Genomic DNA, 23535 nt, shown 5'->3' on the forward strand with positions numbered 1-23535 from the left:
GGGAGTCAAGGATTACAATCAGCTGCTTTGTGGAAACACCAGGGGTGAGGGATAGCGTGTGCATGCACCAGAATTATCTGGTTAACCAATGGGCTCTTCTCCAGCTTGCAAAATTCCTCTGACAGCATAAAGAGCTTCCCCTCTAACTGCAGTGATCCCCAGCATTCTCAACTGGATGGACCCCAGTATCCTCTGCTCAAGCGGTCCAGGGTTCAGTGTCTTAAGTTAAAGGGGGGGGGGGGGAGGAGAGGGGGAAGGGCTAGGTGTGAATATGCATGGCATGCACTGGACTTCCCACGGCACACTCCTACCAGGGATCCCCTTACAAAGGGAGACCTTATAGTGCACCAGTGCTGCTCCTTCTGTATGGCCCATACTACCTGTGACATTCCCCTCTGGTGTTATCTGGACCAGTGATCTGCTAGGTCACTCCAATCCTTGACTCTGGGAGCCAGCCTTACCCTGCTCTTCTGTGAGAACCCCCTCTCCTGGGCTGTTCACGCACAGCCTCTGGCATATAAGCTGCTCCTTGGATTGTGCAACCAAATGACATGAGCCAGTATCTCCGGTCCCAGACACAACCCTAGGAACCTCCATCTTGCAGTGTCCAGTTATGCCCGCTGGACACTGCAAGCTTATATGAGTTCATCAATTTAATAAAGAAATTGATATGCACCAGGCTTGTTATCCCAAGAGGAGACTCTGACACGCTTCAAACCAAACGCACTGCTTCAGGTAGAATAAACCAACAGATTTATTAACTATGAAAGATAGATTTTAAGAGATTATAAGTCAAAGCATAACAAGCCATATTTAGTCAAATGAAACAAAAGCAAAATGCACTCTAAGCTGATCTTAACACTTTTAATGTCCTTACAAACTTAGATGCTTCTCACCACAGGCTGGCTGGTTGCCCTTCAGCCAGGCTCTCCACTTTGATCAGCGCTTCAGTCGCTTGGTGTGGTGTCTGTAGATGTAGATGGAAGAGAGAGGAAGAACATGGCAAACGTCTCTCCCTTTTATCATGTCCTTTCCTCCCCCTTGGCTTTGCTCCCCCCCCCCATTTCAGAGTCAGGTGAGCATTACCTCATTGTAGTCCCAAACTGATGAAAGGAAGGGGGATGACTCACTCAAGACTCCAACAGATCCTTTTGTTGCTGCCTAGGCCAGTGCCCTTTGTTCCTGTGAGGCTGGGCTGGGTTTGTCCCATACATGCCCTGATAAGGTTTGAACTGCCTCTCTGCTCTTGGAAAGTTTTAGCCTGGGCTTGTTTTAAGGCATAAGGATATATTTTCAGCCTCATAACTATGTAAATGAAATTATAATCTATACTGTTACTGTAACAATTACTATGACATCACTATAACAACAATGCTCACTGTATTATGAGCCTTCTGATGACACCCGACATGACAAACTTTGCATTGGATACCACACAGTCATTTTACAAGGATGAACGTGGGGGTGCTGGGAGTTCTCCTGAGGTACAGAGTGTCACTCCACCACAGTACAGTGGGAGTCAAAACACCCGAATCCCAAATCCATGCAACTCACCAGAATCCCCTCAGCCAGAGCTACCTGTCAGCCGGACCATCACCCTGCAATGTGCCTGCATCTGAGCGCTTTTGTCCCCAAAACACATGCAAATACAGCATATCTACATCCCAGTTTTGTCCCCGGCCAGTAGCATGTGAATACTCTGACTCATGGCAGATACCAAGTACCAACTCCCATCTCACAGAACACTGGAATTCCCTTGCCTGTGGTAGCAACTCCCCAAGACAATGTAGCATACCAAGTATTGCCCTCAGTAAAGGTCCACCCTGCATTCCAACTGTCACCATATGGTGCACAGAGAATCCTGCTGTCTGTGGCACATACCTGCAGACCAACTTCCAGCAAACTTGCAAAGTACCAAGCATTTTTGGCATCCAGACAAGTACCAGGGATTGCCTTGCACACAGCATCCAAGGACCTGGAAGTAAGTGGAGATTCCCCTGCTGATGGCATAGGGTGTCAAAACAATGAACCAGGGATCCCTTCAGTCATGCATGAACACGCCTTGCCCCAACACCATGTCAGAGATGTCTTCTTGCACAGGACATACCCATGTGCTAGCTCCACACAACCTTGCAGTGCACTGGAGATCCCTTCTGTCCTAGCATGTGCCCTCTTTCTTAGGGGTAAAGGATATGGTCATTTTTTCCACAAATTTGTCCTTCTCGTCTGTGGCAGCGGGGAAATTCTCAACATCATGCTGCAGGTCTGAAATCTGTTTCTTCATCTGATCCAAATTCTTCTGTAAATTCTCAGCGGAGACTGAAAGAGATAGACAAAGATGGAGTACAGACGCCCCCTCCCGACTTACGCAATCATTCCGTTCTGGAAAGTCTTGCATAACTCGAATTTTGTTTACGTCGGAAACGTATACCCGTATGTTACGCAAAAATTTCTGCAACTCGGAAATCCTATTTCTGGCTTATGGAACTTCTTCCGTAAGTGCGAATTTGTGTAAGTCGGGTCTTGTGTAACCCGGTGAGCGTCTGTACGATATTCCCAACATACACATCAAAATCAAGGTCTTGTCTACAATGGGATTTTAAACACCACTGTAACTGCACCCATGCAGAGAAAAGGCACTATTTATAAAGCCCTGCAAATCTGTGGATATCTGCAGGACACGGGCCATGTTTGCGGATTGGATGCAGATACAAATTTTGTATCAGGGCTCTAACCATTTACACTGGTGCAGCTTAACCCAGTTCAAAGCAAGGCAAGCTCCACTAGTACAATGGTGCTGTGTCAGTGCAGACAAGACCGAAGCTCCCTGGGGTCCTTGGCAGCAGTTCACACCGTAGATAGGGCCCTATCTACTTATGGATGGTATCAGCTCAGGTGGAGGGCAAAGCTGACTTGTTTTCTACACCCAGCAGATGGATGATGTCTCCAGCATTCCACTCATTCCTCTTCCCCTTTCCAACTGGGCACAAGCAAGGGATGATGGGCAAGATTCCAGTCTCACTATGCTGCCTTTGTGCCATTCTTGTAACACCAAAGGGGCCATGCACAGGCTGCCTGTGACTTCCCCCAGCCTAGAGGTTCTACACCATTTTCCTTTGCAGCCCCTGGCCTAGGAGATCCTCTGTGATTCAGTGATTTCTGGCTGCCAGAACAGTTTCTTTGGGTCACAGATAGCTTGGTGCAACTTGTAGCAGCCCTCAGGCTAAACGAGGATTGGGGATCTACAAAGATAGCATAAAACCACCTTTGCCCCCTTCCCCAGGAAGCACAGTGCACTTGAGAAACTCTGTGTGTGTTTATATTAGAATTTCTATTGCGTGTGTGTGTCAGAAGAGAGCTTGAGGGCTGAAAAGGAATATGTGATCAGTACTAATGAAAGAGAGACACTGAGAGGCTGGTTAGGGAATGCAGAATTGGACGGGGGGGTGGGGGGGCAGGACCCCAGGCAGCCTGCTGAGAGCTTCCATTCTTGCTCTCTGAAGGAAGGATACATCTGCAGTCTGCATCCTGCTGCTCTCCTCTTTCCATCCTCCTTGGACACTGACTCAACACAGCCAGCCTTCCATACAGAACAAACAATAGATATAACAAGTGGAAGGACAGACGCCTGGGAGTACAGGGAGCTTCCCTCACTACCCTACACAGCACAGCACAGCCCTACTACTCAGTCCAGAGAGGTCTTCTTTTTACCATACTCACAAAACCACATACCATTGGGAACTAGCTTCAACAGCAACCTCTTGGCCTAACATCCATTTACATAGAAGCAAAAACAGTCTTTGTTCCACATGCTCAAGATCCAATCTCCCATTCCCACCCATTCACAGAGACAACCCTACATTCTCCCAAAACAAGATCAACACCCCCCATGGAACCCTGCACCACCTTTCACCTATTCTGACATCACCTTCTGTAACACTCTACCCACACTACAATAACAAATACCTCGACTGGCTTTCTCCACGTGGATGAGCTCATCAGGGAACTTCATTATGTCAGGATACTGCTGCTCACACCGCTCAGCCAGGAAGTGCAGCAATGTTAACTTCTGATCAGTGGACTTTGTGTCTCGGAGCTGGTAATGAGAAAACTGGCTATGAGAACGGGACAGCACAGAGAATACTTGAAACCAGCAAACAATGGTTTGCTGTCCCAAGCACAGATGTCTGGAGGTTTCCCTGCGTGATAAACACAGAGGAAGCAATTCCCTGACCTGCTCATGGAAAAAACACTCACCTTGCAGAGGAAGCTAATGTTGAAGCCAAAGGCACCAGCATTCCTGGAGCCTGCATTCATGAAGTTGCCCACCAGTAGGGTTATCTCCAGCAGGCTGGAAAAGCTCTTACTTTTACGCACTTCCTCACAGGCTGCTGTTACGGAGACAATTTCAGGCTTGATGTTCTCCACCTGCTCATTAAATTGCAGCTTGAAAAGGATGGCGTTGAGGCGGGGCCGCAGGCGGGAAACCGAGCTAATCTGAGAAGGGAAGGGGACAGGAACAGTGTCACACAGGGGGAAGAGAAAACAAGATGCTCTGAGAAGGGAAGGGGACAGAAAAGGCAGCCTACTGACCAGTGACAGTAGCTCTTTGCAGATCCACTCTCTAGGAGTTGTGTGCTACACCTTGCAAGTCCCAGAATCATTTAAGAGCAACTAACCACAGAAGATACACACACGGACACTCAGTCAAACATGAGGTATGTTAGATTTTTTTTAATTGAGGCTGTAATGCCCACATGCCTAACCATACTCAGTTCCACTCCATGTATGCCAGGGGTAGGCAACCAAAGGCGGCACGCGAGCTGATTTTCAGTGGCACTCACACTGCACGGGTCCTGGCCACCATCGGGGGGGGGGGGGGGGGGCGCTGCATTTTAATTCAATTTTAAATGAAGCTTCTTAAACATTTAAAAAACCTTATTTACTTTACATACAACAATAGTTTAGTTATATATTATAGACTTATAGAAAGAGCCTAAAAACATTTAAATGTATTACTGGCACGCAAAACCTTAAATTAGAGTGATTAAATGAAGACTCGGCACACAACTTCTGAAAGGTTGCCGACCCTTGATGTATGCAAAATCTAATTCTAGATCACAAAGATGAGGGGAAAATGGGCAAGCAAATACACATGGAGAACTTCAATTACTGGCAGGTAAACTGCCCTTCCCTTGCATACAATTGCCATTGCAGATTCCTACTCTAAGGCCCCAATTCCAGAAAGCATGAAAATAGGCTCTGAAGTCCTGCTGGCTTCAAGCACACGAAGGCTGTGCTTTAGTGCTTTCCTGAATAGGGCTGTTTTCCCAAATCAGAGTCTAACATCTGATTTGGGATGTAGTAGCAATAAACCTGCAACAGGGTTACTCAGAAGCGTGTATCTAAACAGAGACCGAAGTGCTGGCCTCCTAAGGTGAACATCAAATCTGGATCCAATCTCAAGAGACTACACCCAAACATAACCATGACACAGGATCTTCATGGTAGTCTTAGTCTCAAAGAAGCAGGCCATTGAAGCACCCACAGTTCCTTGACACTTGAACCCCCATCTAACATAACATAGCTGAATGTAGAGCGTTACTGATCGAAGACTGCTTGTTGCTTTTGTCTTCTTCCCTTCTTATGATAACCAGGCGATTTATTAAACTGTTTAGTACTGGCCCTTTAGTTGCTTCATGGCCAGCTTGTGGGCTTGGAAAGAAGTTCAGAAGGGAAATGGCCTGGGATGAAATTTACATTATCTTGGTCAGGAATTGACTCAAGCAGATCATCCATGAGTCTAGGGAGGGTCAAGTTCAAATCCTGAACACTAGGTGACTTACAGATTGGTGGGTATACAGGCAAAAGACCCTTTGGAAATAGTTTCACCAAAGGATGAGCAATGTCAGAATTACCATCCAATGTGGAACTCCTCATTCGAGGGACTAAATGTACTTTATAGAAAAAGATAACCCAGGTTTCATCAAGAACAATAAACGCTCCAAAATGACAAGACCAGGCCATACCTGAGACGTCACATCCTTACTATAAGACCACATGGAAATGCTTCTATTTGAATATATGACTCAAAGCATCTAAGACTGTCTAAGGTTCCCACATTCATGCCACTAGGTGAAGCGACTGGCTCAGAATTTCCTTCTGGAAACTCTGGTAAGAGCACAGGTAGTTCTTTCATAAGCACAAGAATGCCCAAATATCACAGCTAATGAGCCCCAACCAAGATTATTAGGATTCTGTAATCCAATTCTTGTCTTGCTTTCTACAACAGAAAATGGGGGTGGGAAAGGATTAGAACCATGTGTCTGAGAAATTAGATATCCTACCCCTTGGGTGGAGGACAGGCTTGGCTGTGGTCAAGTCAGTGAACTAGACTGGAAGGAAGGAAAGAAATTATGATTGGTCTGGGGTTTCCATTGGTACTTCACGACCAGGTTTCACCCTGGGAATAAAATGTGGCTGAAGAAACTGGCTGATGCTGGTAACTGGTAGACACTGTGATGGGCCCCTGAGTTTACTTACTGAACTACTGGACTGAAGGTGGCGCCCAGACTGAACACTAGACTGCAGTTGCTGATGCTGGTGGGATATTGAAGACTGGGGACATTTTACCTGTAGGCAGCACAGTGGGACCAGATGCTGCAAGGGAGACCCCTAAATTCCAAGGCAACAATAATTATTCTACTCCCATGAAATATCCGTATCCTTTGTTCTCATCCTCCCAGCCCCACAAAAACCACCCAGCTATGACTCAGTTGAAAATTCTTACTGATGTAAAAATGTGATGATTATTTTCCAGGATGAGTTTTGTTACTGTTCTCTGGGCACGCTGATTGTACTCTTTGGGTGTTAGCTCCTGTGATCCTGGCCAAGGCAACCCAGCTCAGAATCTCCTCTTCCCCATATGTGCCAGGAAAGAGAAGGTATTGGTCGCTGGCTTCAGCAGCTTATCTCCCCAGCTCCTCAGGTTTCAGCTGCTGCACTGTTCTCCAGCCTACAATTGTGTCTCCTCCACTCCCTGGACCCTTGTTTCTTGCTTTCCTACCTGCTGCTGGTTGGCTCCATAAAGGAGCATGTACTGTGATCTAATTAACTTTCCTGTGGGGAAAGCTGCAGAGCAAGAGGAAGCCGCAGGCTGGTGCAAGCACGGCAGGGTGACAGATGGAAAACAAAACGTCAGCTGTAACAGATGAGAGACCTGGGAAGTGTAAGTGTTCAATGACTATACTGAAACATGCCAGACAGGCTTGGACTTTTGCAACAGTAAGTGTTACGTGGGTTTCCTGGGGAATCCCTGAGGATGCTTTTTACAAATTCAACAATAGTGCTTATACAAAAACCCAGGCTTTTGAAGCTTTGTCCTGAGGAGAGGGGCATTGGCTGGAGATACAGGAGATCAGAGATCAAAGGCCCAAATGCTAGAAAGAAAACACGGTTACTCACCTTTGTAACTGTTGTTCTTCGAGATGTGTTGCTCATATCCATTCCAATTAGGTGTGTGCGCACCGCGTGCATGTTCGTCGGAAGATTTTTACCCTAGCAACACTCAGTGGGTCGGCTGGGTCGCCCCCTGGAGTGGCGCTGCCATGGCGCCGAATATATACCCCTGCCGACCCAACGGCCCTTCAGTTCCTTCTTGCCGGCTACTCCGACAGAGGGGAAGGAGGGCGGGTTTGGAATGGATACGAGCAACACATCTAGAAGAACAACAGTTACAAAGGTGAGTAACCGTCTTTTCTTCTTCGAGTGCTTGCTCATATCGATTCCAATTAGGTGATTCCCAAGCCTTACCTAGGCGGTGGGGTCGGAGTGAGATGTTGCAGAATGCAAAACTGCTGAGCCAAAGGCTGCATCATCTCTGGACTGTTGGACCAGTGCATAATGTGAGGCAAAGGCATGACAGATTTTCTGTATGGGTAGGTGGGCCAGAAAGGCAGCAGAAGAAGCCTGAGCCCTGGTAGAATGTGCAGTGAGGTGGCTCGATGGAACATGGGCCAAGTCACAGCAGGTGCGGATGCACGACGTCACCCAAGATGAAATCCTCTGGAAGGAGACAGGTAGGCCCTTCGTTCGGTCTGCCACTGCGACGAAGAGTTGGGACATTTTACGAAAGGGCTTTGTCCGCTCGATATAAAATGCGAGCGCCCTACAGACGTCTAGGGAGTGCAATTATTGCTCCCTTCGCGATGAGTGTGGCTTCAGAAAGAAGACCGGAAGGAAGATATCCTGGTTGATATGAAAGGCTGACACCACCTTAGGGTCGCAACTGCACCTTGTCCTTGTGAAATACAGTATACGGTGGGTCCACCGTGAGAGCCCTAAGCCCAGAGACTCGTCTGGCCGATGTAATGGCTACGAGGAAAACTGTCTTCCAGGACAGGTATAGCAGCGAGCAGGTTGCCAGTGGCTTGAATGGGGCAGTCATAAGTCTGGTTAGAACCAGGTTGAGGTCCCAGGTTTGGGCGGGGTGGCAAACTTGCGCGTCTAAGCGCTCCAAGCCCTTGAGGAACCTAGAAACCATAGGGTGCGAGAATACGGAGGGGCCACTCTCCCCTGGGTGGAAGGTAGAGATGGCTGCCAAGTGCACCCTCAATGATGATACCGCCAGGCCCTACTGTTTGAGAGACCAGAGGTAGTCCAAGATGGAATGGATCGGGACCTCGGAGGGAGTAACATTATGTGTTTCGCACCAGCAGGAGAAATGCTTCCACTTGGTCAGATATGTTTAACCGAGTGGAAGGTTTCCTACTACCCAGGAGTACCTGCTGTACCGAGGCAGAGCAACGTAACTCAGATCAGTTTAACCACGCAGCAGCCATGCTGTGAGGTGCAGGGATTGCAGGTCTGGGTGGTGAAGTCTGCCGTGATCCTGCGTTATGAGGTCTGGGCGAAGAGGCAGGGGAATCGGGTTGGCTATCGACAGGTCTAGCAACATGGTGTACCAGTGCTGCCTGGGCCACGCTGGAGCGATCATGATCAGGTGTGCTCTGTCCCTGCGTAGTTTTAGCAGGACCCTGTGAACCAGCGGGAACGGTGGAAAAGCGTACAGCAGATGGCTTGTCCACGGCATCAGAAAGCGTCCGAGATCGAGCCCGGAGAGAGGCCTTGGAATGAGCAGAACGTCTGGCACTTCCTGTTCTCGCGAGAAGCGAAGAGGTCTATGCGGGGAAATCCCCACTTCCGGAAAATGGAATGGATAACGTCCCGATGAATTGACCACTCGTGAGAGAGGAAGGATCTGCTGAGGCGATCCGCCAGAGTGTTCTGAACTCCTGGGAGAAAGGACGCTACCAGGTCTATCGAGTGGGCTATGCAGAAGTCCCAGAGCAGGATGGCTTCCTGACAAATGGGGGAGGACCGTGCCCCTCCCTGTTTGTTTATGTAATACCTGGTCATTGTGTTGTCTGTGAACACTGAGACACATCGGCCTTGTAAATGCTGTTGGAACGCCTGGCACGCAAGGCGGACTGCTCTCAGCTCTTGGACACTCCTGAGCTGACCAAAGGCCTTGCGTGCGAAGATGACCGAGGTGAGCACCCCAGCCGAGAGATGAGGCGTCCGTCGTCAGGGACATAGAAGGCTGAGGCGGATGGAACGGTATCCCTGCACACACCAGGGAGGGCGTCGACCACCAGTCGAGGGAGCCTAGGATGCTCGGGGGGATCGTGACGATCATGTCTATGCTGTCTCTGCTCGGGTGGTACACCGAGGTGAGCCACGATTGGAGTGGACGGAGGCGAAGTCTGGCATGTTTGGTTACAAACTTGCAGGCAGCCATGTGACCCAGGAGACCTCGGCAAGTGCGAGCCGAAGTTGTCGGGAAGTTCCGTAGACCTTGTATAATTGTTACCATCGCCTGAAGCCAAGGCTGAGGTAAGCAGGCTCTGGCGAGATTGGAGTCCAGGATGGCCCCAATGAAGTCTATTCTCTGTGTGGGAATCAGAGTGGATTTCTCTATATTGATCATCAGACCTAGACGCAGGAATAGGTCCTTGACGATGCCCACATGACGGGTAACTTGGGCCTCGGAGGTCCCTCAAATGAACCAATCGTCTAGATACGGAAAAACGTGTATCCGACGGCGGCGGAGGGAGGCGGCGACTACAGCCATGCACTTTGTGAATACTCTTGGGGCTGTAGAGAGGCCAAACGGAAGGACCGTAAACTGGAAATGTTGACGGCTGGCCACAAACCGGAGGTACCTTCTGTGTGGAGGATAAATGGCAACGTGAAAATACGCGTCCATCATATCGAGGGCAGCATACCAGTCTCCGGGATCCAAGGATGGGATGATGGTCCCCAGGGATACCATGCGGAACTTCAGCTTTATCATGAACTTGTTGAGTTCCCGCAGGTCTAGGATAGGTCTGAGACCTCCCTTCGCCTTGGGGATTAGGAAATAGTGGGAGTAGAATCCCTTGCCCCGTTCGTCCTTTGGTACCTCCTCTATAGCTCCGATGGCGAGGAGCATCCGCTCCTCTTGCAAGAGGAATTGCTCGAGAGAGGGGTCCCTAAACAGGGACGAGGATGGAGGGTGGGAGGCAAAATAAACTGGAGGCGGTTGTAAAAGGGAGGGAACGGATCCTGGGTAATAACTGGTAAGCCGTCCTCGGGCGTGCCTTCAAAAGTTAGGCTTTGGCCCCTTTGGTGGTTTAGAGGGACCCTGATTTTTGGTCTCTTTGGGGTCCTGACTGATGCCTACGACTGCCTCGGCCACGCCTGCTGGCAAAGTCCTGTCTTTGTCTAGGCGCAGGGTAAGGGAGGTGAGGCTGGGGACGGAAAGGTCGGCGCTGAGTCACCGGCATGTGCATGCCGAGAGAGCGCATAGTGACCCTGCTGTCCTTTAGGCTTTGCAGCCTAGGGTCAGTTTTTTCGGAGAACAAGCCTTTGCCATCGAAGGGCAAGTCCTGTATAGTATGCTGCAGCTCTGGGGGAAGGCCCGACACCTGGAGCCATGAAATACGCCTCATGGCAACACCCGAGGCCAGAGTCCTGGCAGCGGAGTCAGCTGCATCCAATGAGGCCTGGAGGGAAGTTCTCGCCACTTTCTTCCCTTCTTCCAGGAGGCAGCAAACTCTTGAGGAACCAACTCCGTAAATTTGCCCACCACCGCCCAGGTGTTGTAATTGTAGCAGCTAAGCAGGGCTTGCTGGTTTGCTATGCGGAGTTGCAGGGTCCCTGCCGAGTACACCTTACGGCCCAGTAAGTCCATTCGCCTAGCCTCCTTCGATTTAGGGGCTGGTGCCTGCTGGCCATGGCGTTCCCTCTCATTGACGGACTAGACGACACGGGAGCAGGGGGGAGGATGTACATATAGGTACTCATACCCCCTGGAGGGTACCATGTACTTGCGTTCGACTCCCCTGGCTGTGGGCGGGATAGAGGCTGGAGACTGCCAGATGGTATCCGCATTGGCTTGGATCGTCCGAATAAATGGTAGGGCCACTCTAGTGGGGGCGTCAGCCGACAGAACGTCTACAACTGAATCCTCTATCTCCGAGACTTCCTCCACTTGGAGGTTCATATTGAGTGCCACCCGTCTCAGGAGGTCCTGATAGGCCCTCAAGTCGATTGGAGGAGAGCCCGAGGAGGATGTTCCTGCCACCACCTCATCTGGGGAGGAGGAAGAAGAAAGGCCGGGGACAAGAGGGTCCTGTGTTGGCTCGTGCTCCTGGACGACCTCCTGTTCCGGTGGGATCTGGGAGTCCGGTGGCTGAACCGGGGCTTCCTCCGTACCGGTCGGAGGGGGACGGCTAACTGTCGCTTCTGGCACCCGGTGCTCTGACGGAACAGAGCGAGATGGGATCACAGGTACGCCCAAGGTGTCCAGAATGACCACTGATGGGGGCCAGGGTCCTGGGCCTGGTGCTCCTGGAAGACTCTGGTGGGCACATCTGAATCACGGTCCTGCGCGTATGAACTGCCCGTGTGGGACGACACTGATGCATGTCGGGATGGCCATAGAGGAGCTGAAAAGCCCTGGGCAGAGTCTCCCTCTCTAGCTGACGTCTCTCGAAGCGGCACCGGGGATCGGTACCGGGAGGCATACCGGTACCGGGAGCGAGAATGGGACCTGCGACTGGAGCGGTGCCGGGAGGTCGACCGAGATCTCGAGGCTTGACGTAGGGAGTGGCTACGGGAGTCACGGTGCCTGGAACGGTGCCGGGAGCTGGATCGGTGCCGAGTGTACCGGGCCGGCGAACAGGACGCTGACCGGTGCCGCGAGTATGACCGGTACCGAAATGGAGAACGGTGCCGGGACTGCGAGCGGCGTCGGGACCTGGATCGGCGACGGGACCGAGAACGTCTGCGGGACCGCGACCGTGAACGGTGCCGCTCTTCGGTGCCGACGGAGGGTGGTCTGATCAAGGCAGGCTTGCCAATCGACTGTATAACCCGCACCGGCGGTGCTGGGTGTTGAGGCAGCGCAGGCTCCATCATTGCAATCAACTCCCTCGCCGTGGAAAATGTCTCCGGCGTGGAGGGAATAGTGAGCTCAACCATGGCTCGCACCGGGGAGCTTTCAGGCACTGGACTCGATGGCTCTTGCGTGGCTGGAATCGACAGTGCTGATATTGTCGGTGCCACGGCAGGTATCAGTGCCGGGCGGGCCGACTTAGTATAGCGCTCAGGCTGCGGAGCAGGCGGCTCGGATGCAGCAGGAGTCTTGTGCCCCTTCGCCCTCGGGGAGAGGGATCGGTGCCGAGCGGACGACGGTGCCGGCAACGGCCGGTGCCGAGAGGCCTTGGCGGTACCGGCGCGATCCGGTGCCAAGGGAGTGCTTGTTGAAGACTGTCCAGCGCTCGGTGCCCAGGGCGGAGGAGTAAGAGCTGCCTCCATCAGGAGCTGCTTGAGACGAAAGTCCCGCTCCTTTTTTGTTCTCGGCTTAAAGGCCTTACAAATGCGGCACTGATCTGTTAGGTGAGATTCCCCAAGGCACTTAAGACAGGAGTCGTGCTCCTCTTGTCGGCATCGGCTTGTGGTAGGCCGAGCATGGTTTGAAACCCGGTGAACCAGGCATAGGCCCCGGCACCGGGTGCGGGGAAGGGGATAATCCCCGAACCCCTCTGAACTATATACACTAACTACACTACAAACTAATAAAGTTAACTACAACTATATAAATCTGAACTATATACACAAGAATTAATGAGAGAACTACGAGTAACTAGGGAAGTGGAGGTCAGCTAAGCCATGCTCCACTGTTCCAACGACCGACACGGGTGGTAAGAAGGAACTGAAGGGCCGTTGGGTCGGCAGGGGTATATATTCGGCACTATAGCGGCGACACTCCAGGGGGCGACCCAGCCGACCCACTGAGTGTTGCTAGGGTAAAAATCTTCCGACGAACGTGCACGTGGTGCGCACACACCTAATTAGAATCGATATGAGCAAGCACTCAAAGAAGAAACAGCTGGACTGTCCCAAGCTTGTTCTAGTTCTTGATCTGAAGCCTGACAAACTTGCAACCAGGAGAGCTAACCCTTTTTACTGTTTTTTTATATTCTCTGTAATGCTAGGAATTGCCCAGTGGGACAGTGCCCTAAGAATAAATGTATTTTGTTTTGTGAAGGCTGGCTGGTAACTGGTATACACTGTTGTAGCCCCTGGAGACAGCACAGAATCATAGACATGTAGGGCTGGAAGAGACCTCGAGAAAAGACGGTTACTCACCTTTGTAACTGTTGTTCTTAGAGATGTGTTGCTCATATCCATTCCAATTAGGTGTGTGCGCGCCGCGTGCATGTTCGTCGGAAGATTTTTACCCTAGCAACACTCGGTGGGTCGGCTGGGTCGCCCCCTAGAGTGGCGCTGCCATGGCACCGAATATATACCCCTGCCGACCCAACGGCCCTTCAGTTCCTTCTTGCCGGCTACTCCGACAGAGGGGAAGGAGGGCGGGTTTGGAATGGATATGAGCAACACATCTCTAAGAACAACAGTTACAAAGGCGAGTAACCGTCTTTTCTTCTTCGAGTGCTTGCTCATATAGATTCCAATTAGGTGATTCCCAAGCCTTACCTAGGCGGTGGGGTCGGAGTGAGATGTTGCAGAATGCAAAACTGCTGAGCCAAAGGCTGCATCATCTCTGGACTGTTGAACCAGTGCGTAATGTGAGGCAAAGGTGTGGACCGAGGACCAGGTAACTGCACGACATATCTCCTGGATGGGTAACATGAGCCAGGATGGCAGCAGATGAAGCATGAGCCCTGGCAGAATGTGCGGTGAGGTGGCTCGATGGAACATGAGCCAAGTCACAGCAGGTACGGATGCACGATGTCACCCAAGATGAAATCCTCTGGGAGGAGACAGGTAGGCCCTTCATTTGGTCTGCCACTGCGACGAAGAGTTGGGGCGTTTTACGAAAGGGCTTTGTCCGCTCGATATAAAATGCGAGCGTTCTACGGACGTCCCGGGAGTGCAATTGTTGCTCCCGTCGTGATGAGTGTGGCTTTGGGAAGAAGACCAGAAGGAAGATATCCTGGTTGTTATGAAAGGCCGATACCACTTTAGGGAGGAAGGCCGGATGTGGTCGCAACTGCACCTTGTCCTTGTGAAACACAGTATACGGTGGGTCCACCGTGAGAGCCCGAAGCTTGGAGACTCGTCTGGCCGATGTAATGGCTACGAGGAAAGCTGTCTTCCAGGACAGGTATAGCAGCGAGCAGGTTGCTAGCGGCTCGAATGGGGTAGTCATAAGTCTGGTTAGAACCAGGTTGAAGTCCCAGGTTGGGGCGGGGCGGCGTACTTGGGGGTATAAGCGCTCCAAGCCCTTGAGGAACCTAGAAACTATAGGGTGCGAGAACACGGAGTGGCCACTCTCCCCTGCGTAGAAGGTAGAGATGGCCGCCAAGTGCACCCTCAATGAAGATACCGCTAGGCCCTGCTGTTTGAGAGACCAGAGGGAGTCTAAGATGGTAGGGATCGAGACCTCGGTGGGAGTAACACTATGCTTTTCGCACCAGCAAGAGAAACGCTTCCACTTGGCCAGATATGTTAATCAAGTGGAAGGTTTCCTACTACCCAGGAATACTTGTTGTGCCGAGGCAGAGCAACGCAACTCGGACTGGCTTAACCACGCAGCAGCAATGCTGTGAGGTGAAGGGACGGCAGGTCTGGGTGGTGAAGTCTGCCGTGGTCCTGAGTTTTGAGGTCTGGGCGAAGAGGCAGGGGAAGAGACGGTTACTCACCGTAGTAACTGTTGTTCTTCGAGATGTGTTGCTCCTATCCATTCCAGTCAGGTGTGCGCGCCGTGCGTGCACGGCTCTTCGGAACATTTTTACCCTAGCAACTCCGGCGGGCCGGCTGTTATATACCCCAGCCGGCCCGTCCGCTCCTCAGTTCCTTCTTGCCGGCTACTCCAATAGTGGGGAAGGAGGACGGGTCTGGAATGGATAGGAGCAACACATCTCGAAGAACAACAGTTACTACGGTGAGTAACCGTCTCTTCTTCTTCTTCTTCTTCGAGTGATTGCTCCTATGCATTCCAGTCAGGTGATTCCCAAGCCTTACCTAGGCAGTGGGGTAGGAGTGAGACGTCGCGGAGTGCAATACTGCGGAGCCGAAGGCTGCATCGTCTCTTGATTGCTGCACCAACGCGTAGTGGGAGGCGAAGGTGTGGACAGAAGACCAGCTAGCCACTCTACAGATGTCCTGGATGGGGACATGGGCCAGGAAGGCGGCCGACGAGGCGTGCGCTCTCGTCGAGTGAGCAGTGAGGCGGCATGGTGGCACGCGAGCAAGCTCGTAGCACGTCCGAATACATGCCATAACCCATGAGGAAATTCGTTGCGAGGAGACCGGCTCGCCCTTCATGCGGTCGGCGACTGCTATAAACAGCTGGGTCGAACGTCGGAAGGGCTTCGTCCGCTCGATGTAAAAGGCAAGTGCCCTGCGGACGTCCAGGGTGTGAAGCTGTTGCTCATGAGGTGAGGCATGCGGCTTCGGGAAGAAGACCGGGAGGAAGATCTCCTGGTTGAGGTGGAAGGCCAACACCACCTTAGGGAGGAAGGCCGGGTGTGGTCGAAGCTGCACCTTGTCTCCGTGGAAGACGGTGTATGGTGGACCAGCTGTTAGAGCACGGAGCTCAGAAACTCATCTCGCTGATGTAATTGCGACGAGGAAGGCTGTCTTCCAGGAGAGGTAGAGCAGAGAGCACATGGCTAGAGGTTCGAAGGGCGGTCCCATAAGCTTGGCCAGAACGAGGTTCAAATCCCAGGTCGGGGCAGGACGCCGCACGGGCGGGTACAAGTGGTCCAGGCCTTTAAGGAAGCGGGAAACCATCTGGTTGGAGAAGACGGACCGACCTCCCGTAGGTGGACGAAAGGCGGACACTGCTGCCAGGTGTACCCTCAAGGAGGCGACCGCCAGACCTTGCTCCTTAAGGTACCAGAGGTAGTCCAGGATGGTAGGGACAGGGACTACGAAGGGATTGAGGCCTCGTTGGTCACACCAGAGTGCGAACTGCTTCCATTTCGCAAGGTAGGTGGAGCGAGTGGAAGGCTTTCTACTCTCTAGCAGGACTTGCTGTACCGCCGCCGAACAGTCCCTCTCCGTGTGGGTCAACCACGCAGGTACCAAGCTGTAAGATGGAGGGACTGCAGGTTTGGATGGTGGAGTCTGCTGAAGTCCTGCGTGATGAGGTCCGGCCACAACGGAAGGGGGATGGGATCCCGAACGGAGAGCTCGAGCAGCAGGGTGTACCAGTGCTGCCTCGGCCAGGCCAGAGCGACGAGTATGACGTGGGCTCTGTCCCTCCGAAGCTTCTGTAGCACTCGGTGTACGAGCGGGAACGGAGGGAAGGCATAGAGGAGGTGATCCTTCCAGGAGTAAAGGAAGGCGTCCGACAGGGAGCCTGGCGAGTGACCCCGGAACGAGCAAAACAGGTGGCACTTCCTGTTCTCCTTGGAGGCAAATAGGTCTATTTGGGGAAACCCCCACCTCCGGAAGACTGTGTGCACGACATCTGGACTCTGGACGGAGGGACCACTCGTGGGAGAGGAACGACCTGCTGAGATGGTCGGCCAGCGTGTTCTGCACTCCCGGAAGAAAGGACGCTTCCAGGTGAATTGAGTGGGTCACGCAGAAGTCCCACAGGAGCAGCGCTTCCTTGCAGAGGAGGGAGGAGCGGTCTCCGCCCTGCTCGTTCACGTAGAACATCGCTGTCGTGTTGTCCGTGAACACTGTCACGCAGCGGCCCTGCAGGCGGGTGCGGAAGGTGTGACACGCCAAACGGATCGCTCGCAGCTCGCGGATGTTGATGTGCAGAGCGAGCTCTTGAGGTGACCAAAGACCTTGGGTGTGAAGGTCGCCCAGGTGAGCCCCCCAGCCGAGCGCTGAGGCATCCGTGGTCAGAGTGGTGGATGGGCGAGGAGGGTGGAACGGGACTCCCGCACACACGACGTCTGGGTCTAGCCACCAGCTGAGGGACTCGAGGGTTGGCTTGTTGACCGTGACCACCATGTCGACCGGGTCTCGATGCGGGCGGTACACCGACGCTAGCCAGGACTGGAACGGGCGAAGGTGGAGCCGCGCGTACGCGGTGACCTACGTACAGGATGCCATGTGGCCCAGGAGGCGGAGGCAGGATCGCACCGTCGTGGTAGGAAAGGTGACGAGGTCTCGAATGACAGAGACCAGTGTCTGGTGCCGAGAGCGCGGTAGGCAGGCCCTGGCCAACTTGGAGTCGAGAACCGCTCCAATGAACTCCACCCGCTGCGACGGAATTAAGGAGGACTTCTCGGCATTGATGAGAAGACCGAGCCGTTGAAATAGAGACAGGATTTCTGTCATCTGGTCCATTACCAGCCGCTGAGACGTTCCGCGAACCAGCCAGTCGTCGAGATACAGGTAGACGTGTATCTGACGACGGCAGAGGGCTGCGGCAACCACTGCCATGCACTTGGTAAACACCCTCGGTGCGGTGGATAGGCCGAATGGCAACACTGCGAACTGGTAGTGTGCGTTGTTCACCACGAAACGTAGGTAGCGTCGATGGGGAGGGCAGATCGCGACATGGAAGTACGCGTCCTTCATGTCGAGGGCGGCAAACCAGTCTCCCGGATCCAGAGAGGGAATGATGGTCCCCAGGGTGACCATGCGAAACTTGGGCTTGAGCAGATATTTGTTCAGCTCTCGAAGGTCCAGGATAGGACGTAGCCCTCCTTTCGCTTTGGGGATGAGAAAATAACGGGAATAGAATCCCCTGCCCCGCCTGTCTTGAGGCACTGCCTCTATGGCACCCACGCTCAACAGAGTCTGGACCTCTTGTAAGAGGAGTTGCTCGTGAGAGGGGTCCCTGAAGAGGGACAGGGAGGGTGGGTGGGAAGGGGGGGGGGAACAAACTGAAGGCGGTATCCCGACTGGACTGTTTGAAGCACCCAGTTGTCCATTGTTATTTGGGACCACGCCGAAAAGAAATGGGAAAGGCGGTTGTAAAACAAAAGGGTTGGATCCTGTAGGGAGAGTGATCGGCCGTCCTCGGGCGTCCCATCAAAAGGCCTGTTTGGACCCTTGAGGGGCCTTAGAAGGGGCCTGGGCCTGGTTGCGCCTGTTGCCGGATGGTCGACGGCGATTTATGCCAGGCCGCCTGGTGTTGTAGGGATGGTACCGTGGCTGGGTGAAAGGCCGGGAGGGTTGCTGCCTGAAGGACCTGCGCTGTGTCGCCGGTGTATGCATCCCGAGAGTGCGGATGGCTATGCGACCGTCCTGCAGGGTCTGGATTCGGGAATCAGTTTTTTCCGAGAACAGGCCCTGAGTATCAAAAGGCAGGTCCTGCAGCGTGTACTGCACCTCCGGTGGTAGGGTGGAGGACTGCAGCCAGGAGATGCGCCTCATAGTCACTCCTGAGGCCAGGGTCCTTGCTCCCGAGTCCGCGGAGTCAAGAGCGGCCTGGATGGAGGACCTGGAAGATTTCTTCCCTTCGTCCAACAGCGCCGAGAACTCCTGGCGGGAGGCTGTTGGGAGCAGTTCTGTAAACTTCGCCAGGGACACCATGATGTCATAGGCGTACCTGGCGAGGCGAGCCATCTGATTGGCGATCCGAAGTTGCAGACCGCCAGCAGAGTAGACCTTGCGGCCCAACAGATCCATCCGCCTCGCCTCCTTAGACTTCGGCGCTGGGGCAGGCTGACCATGCCTCTCCCTGTCGTTGACCGACTGTACGACCAAGAGTCTGGGGCCGGGTGAGTATACAAATACTCATATCCCGTGGGGGGGACGGAGTACTTTCGCTCGACCCCGCGGGCAGTAGGAGGGGCGGACGCCGGTGACTGCCAGATTGTCGTGGCGTTCTTTTGGATCGTACGGATGAACGGTAAGGCCACCCGTACTGGAGCCTCCGCTCCAATGACGTTCGTCACTGGGTCCTCGTCCTCCTGGACCTCCGCCACGGGGAGATCGATGGCCTTTGCCACGCGGCGAAGCAGGTCTTGGTGGGCCCTCAAGTCTATTGGTGGCGGATCTGTGGCAGATGCTCCGGCCACCGCCTCGTCTGGAGACGACGACGAGGATAAGCCCTGGACTACAGCCTCCGTAGATGGATCTTCTAACGGTTGGTCGGCTGGCTCGGGCTGAGGATGCCTCTGGGGGTCAGGCGGTATCGAAACCGAACCCGGTGGCGAAGGGGGCGGTCTACTTAAGGTGGCCTCTGGTACCCTGCGCTCGGAGGCAGGGGCCCTTGGGGGGGACAGGCACTCCCTGAGTCTCGTAATGGGCCTAGGGGACCCAGAAGCCCCACTGCTGTGCACCCTGAGGTTGACCATGTGGAGCAGGCGGGAGGTGCCCGTTGCTGCCTGCCCCGGACGCGACCGACGCGGGGTGAGATGGCCAAGGGGGTGCAGAGGCGCTGATGGACTGTGCCGTCGAAAGTGGCAGCCTGTCCCCGGACTGTGCCGAGGATCGGTGCCGGTCATCACGGTACTGGGATGGTGACCGAGACCAACGTCCGCCGCGGTGCAGGGAGCTCAACTGGTGCCGGGAGCTCGACCGGGATCTGGACTGGCGGTGCCGGGAGCCGCTGCGAGAGTCACGGTGCCGGGCACGGTACCGGGAAGCGGACCTCCGTCGGTGCCGACGCGAAGGCGATCGGGACCTGAAGTGACGCCGGGAGTGCGACCGGTACCACGATGTTGAACGGTACCGGGACTGTGACCGGTGTCGAGACGGCGACCGGTACCGCGATGGTGAGCGGTGCCGGGATCTTGAGCGGCGGGACGGTGACCTTCGTCGGGACCGGGAACGAGACCGGGACCGGGAGCGCTGTCTGTGCCGTCCGTCCGGAGAAGGGGGCCGAGTCATCATCGCCAGCTTTCCCGCCGATACAACAGCCCGCACCGGTGGTGCCGGGGGCCGGAGGCTCGGTGCCTCTGTGAGCTCTATGAGCTCCCGCGCCGTTGAGAAAGTCTCAGGCGTGGATGGCAGCTGCAGCTCAACCACGGTCGGCGCCGGGGAGCATGGCGGTGCCGGACTCGACGGCCCTTGCGGCGCCGGAGGCAACGGCACAGTGCACGTCCTGTGCACGGTCACAGCCGGTACCGTAGGTGGTGGTATTGGCTGGGCTTCTTGACCCTGAGCGTGGGTCTTTGCAGCTGCCTTCACCGGCTTACGCTTCCTGGAAGGCGAGAGGGAGCGGTGCCGGGTCGCCGGTGCTGCTGGCTGATGTCGAGGAGCCTCGGTGCCGGAGCGGCTCGGGGCCGCCGGTGCGCTACGCGCCGATGAAGCCCTCGGTGCCGGGGGCTGGAGCGATGCCTCCATCAGGAGCTGCTTCAGGCGAATGTCCCGCTCCTTACGCGTCCGGGGCTTAAATGCCGAACAGATAGGGCACTTATCTGTCCTGTGACTCTCCCCGAGGCAACGGAGACAGGAGTCGTGCGGATCCCCGACCGGCATATGCCGCTGGCAAGATGCACAGGGCTTAAAGCCCGGTGCCTTGGGCATGAGCCCGCACCGGTAGAGGAAAAGGGGGGGAAAACCCCCCTTATCCTTATCCTAAAACTATCTAACTGAACAAACTATCTACACTAAGTAATGAAAAAACTATGTACAGAAAAAGTAGCGAGAGCTAGGGTTGTGGAGGACAGAGAGCACTCCACAGTTCCAACGGGCGGTAAGAAGGAACTGGGGAGCGGACGGGCCGGCTGGGGTATATAACAGGCGCCATAGCGGCGCCACTCCAGGGGGCACCAGCCGGCCTGCCGGAGTTGCTAGGGTAAAAATGTTCCGAAGAGCCGTGCACGCGCGGCGCGCACACCTGACTGGAATGCATAGGAGCAATCACTCGAAGAGGAATTGGGTTGGCTATCGACAGGTCGAGCAACATGGTGTACCAGTGCTGCCTGGGCCACGCTGGAGCGATCATGATCAAGTAGGCTCTGTCCCTGCGGAGCTTTAGTAGGACCCTGTGAACCAGCGGGAAGGGTGGAAAGGCAGTTGGATCGTCCACGGCATCAGAAAGCGTCCGAGATTGAGCCCGGGGAGAGGCCTTGGAAGGAGCAGAATGTCTGGCATTTCCTGTTCTCGCAGGAAGCGAAGAGGTCTATGCAGGGAAAGCCCCACTTCCGGAAAACAGAATGGATAACATCCGGACGAACTGACCACTCGTGAGACAGGAAGTATCTGCTGAGGCGATCCGCCAGAGTGTTCTGAACTCCTGGGAGAAAGGACGCTACCAGGTCTATCGAGTGGGCTATGCAGAAGTCCCAGAGCAGGATGGCTTCCTGACAAATGGGGGAGGACCGTGCCCCTCCCTGTTTGTTTATGTAATACCTGGCCGTTGTGTTGTCTGTGAACACTGAGACACAACGGCCTTGTAAATGCTGTTGGAACGCCTGGCACGCAAGGCGGACTGCTCTCAGCTCTTGGACATTGATGTGCAAGGCCAGCTCCTGAGCTGACCAAAGGCCTTGCGTGCGAAGATGACCGAGGTGAGCACCCCAGCTGAGAGATGACGCGTCCGTCATCAGGGACGTAGAAGGCTGAGGCGGATGGAACGGCATCCCTGCACACACCAGGGACGGCGTCAACCACCAGTCGAGGGAGCCTAGGATGCTCGGGGGGGATCGTGACGATCATGTCTATGCTGTCTCTGTCCGGGTGGTATACTGAGATGAGCCAAGATTGGAGGGGACGGAGGCACAGCCTGGCGTGTTTGGTCACGAACGTGCAGGCAGCCATGTGACCCAGGAGACCGAGACAAGTGCGAGCCGAAGTTGTTGGGAAGTTCTGCAGGCCTTGTATAATTGTTACCATCGCGTGAAACCGAGCTGTGGTAAGCAGGCTCTGGCGAGATTGGAGTCCAGGATGGCCCCAATGAAGTCTATTCTCTGTGTGGGAATCAGAGTGGATTTCTCTATATTGATCATCAGGCCTAGACGCATGAATAGGTCTTTGATGATGCCCACATGATGGGTGACCTGTGTCTCGAAGTTCCCTCGAATGAGCCAATCGGAAAAACGTGTATCCGACGGCGGCGGAGGGAGGCGGCGACTACAGCCATGCATTTTGTGAATACTCTTGGGGCTGTAGAAAGGCCAAACGGAAAGACTGTAAACTGGAAATGTTGACGGTTGGCCACAAACCGGAGGTACCGTCTGTGTGGAGGATAAATGGCGATGTGAAAATACGTGTCCTTCATATCGAGGGCGGCATAAAAGTCTCCGGGATCCAAGGATGGGATGATGGTCCCCAGGGATACCATGCGGAACTTCAACTTTATCATGAACTTGTTGAGTTCTCGCAGGTCTAGGATAGGTCTGAGACCTCCCTTTGCCTTGGGGATTAGGAAATAGCGGGAGTAGAATCCCTTGCCCCGTTCGTCCTTTGGTACCTCCTCTTTAGTTCCCATGGCAAGGAGCGTCCGTACCTCTTGCAAGAGGAATTGCTCGTGCGAGGGGTCCCTGAAGAGGGACGAGGAGGGAGGGTGGTGGGGGGGAACAAACTGGAGGTGGTACCCCAGTTCCACCGTGCGTAGGATCCAATGATCCGAGGTTAGTTGGGACCATGCAGGGAGGAAAAAGGAGAGGCCATTGTAAAAGGGGGGGGAAAGGATCCTGGGAAATAACTGGTACGCTGTCCTCGGGCGTGCCTTCAGAAGTTTGGCTTTGGCTCCGCTGGTGGTTTGGAGGGACCCTGATTTTGGCCCCCTTGAGGTCCTGACTGTCGCCTACGACCGCCTTGGCCACAACTTCTGCCAAAGTCCAGTCTTTGTCTAGGCGGAGGGTACGGGCGGTGAGGCTGGGGAGGGAAAGGCCTGCGCTGCGTCACCGGCGTGTGCATGCCGAGAGAGCGCACAATGACCCTGTTGTCCTTTAGGCTTTGCAGCCTAGGGTCAGTCTTTTCAGAAAACAGGCCTCGACTGTTGAAGGGCAAGTCCTGTATGGTGTGCTGTAGTACCAGCGGGAGGCCTGACACCTGAAGCCATGAAATACGTCTCATGGCAACTCCCGAGGCCAGAGTCCTGGCTGCGGAGTCGGCTGCATCCAGCGAGGCCTGGAGGGAAGTTCTTGCCACTTTCTT

The 23535-nt window shown here is 54.1% G+C and overlaps 1 protein-coding gene across 2 annotated transcripts in view; it reads right to left on the reverse strand.

Moving 5' to 3' along the window:
- The window catches only part of DIAPH1 (diaphanous related formin 1), a 205218-nt gene that overhangs the window by 20133 nt on the left and 161550 nt on the right, over positions 1-23535 (reverse strand). For both annotated transcript variants that reach the window (XM_039483243.1, XM_039483244.1), the window contains 3 exons: positions 4258-4497; positions 3967-4096; positions 2195-2319 (listed from right to left, as the gene is read on the reverse strand). In XM_039483243.1, coding sequence (XP_039339177.1) covers positions 2195-2319; positions 3967-4096; positions 4258-4497 — 495 coding nt within the window. The remainder of the gene's footprint in view (positions 1-2194; positions 2320-3966; positions 4097-4257; positions 4498-23535) is intronic.

The sequence above is a fragment of the Mauremys reevesii genome, linkage group 8, assembly GCF_016161935.1.
Source record: "Mauremys reevesii isolate NIE-2019 linkage group 8, ASM1616193v1, whole genome shotgun sequence".
Taxonomy (NCBI): Eukaryota; Metazoa; Chordata; order Testudines; family Geoemydidae; genus Mauremys; species Mauremys reevesii.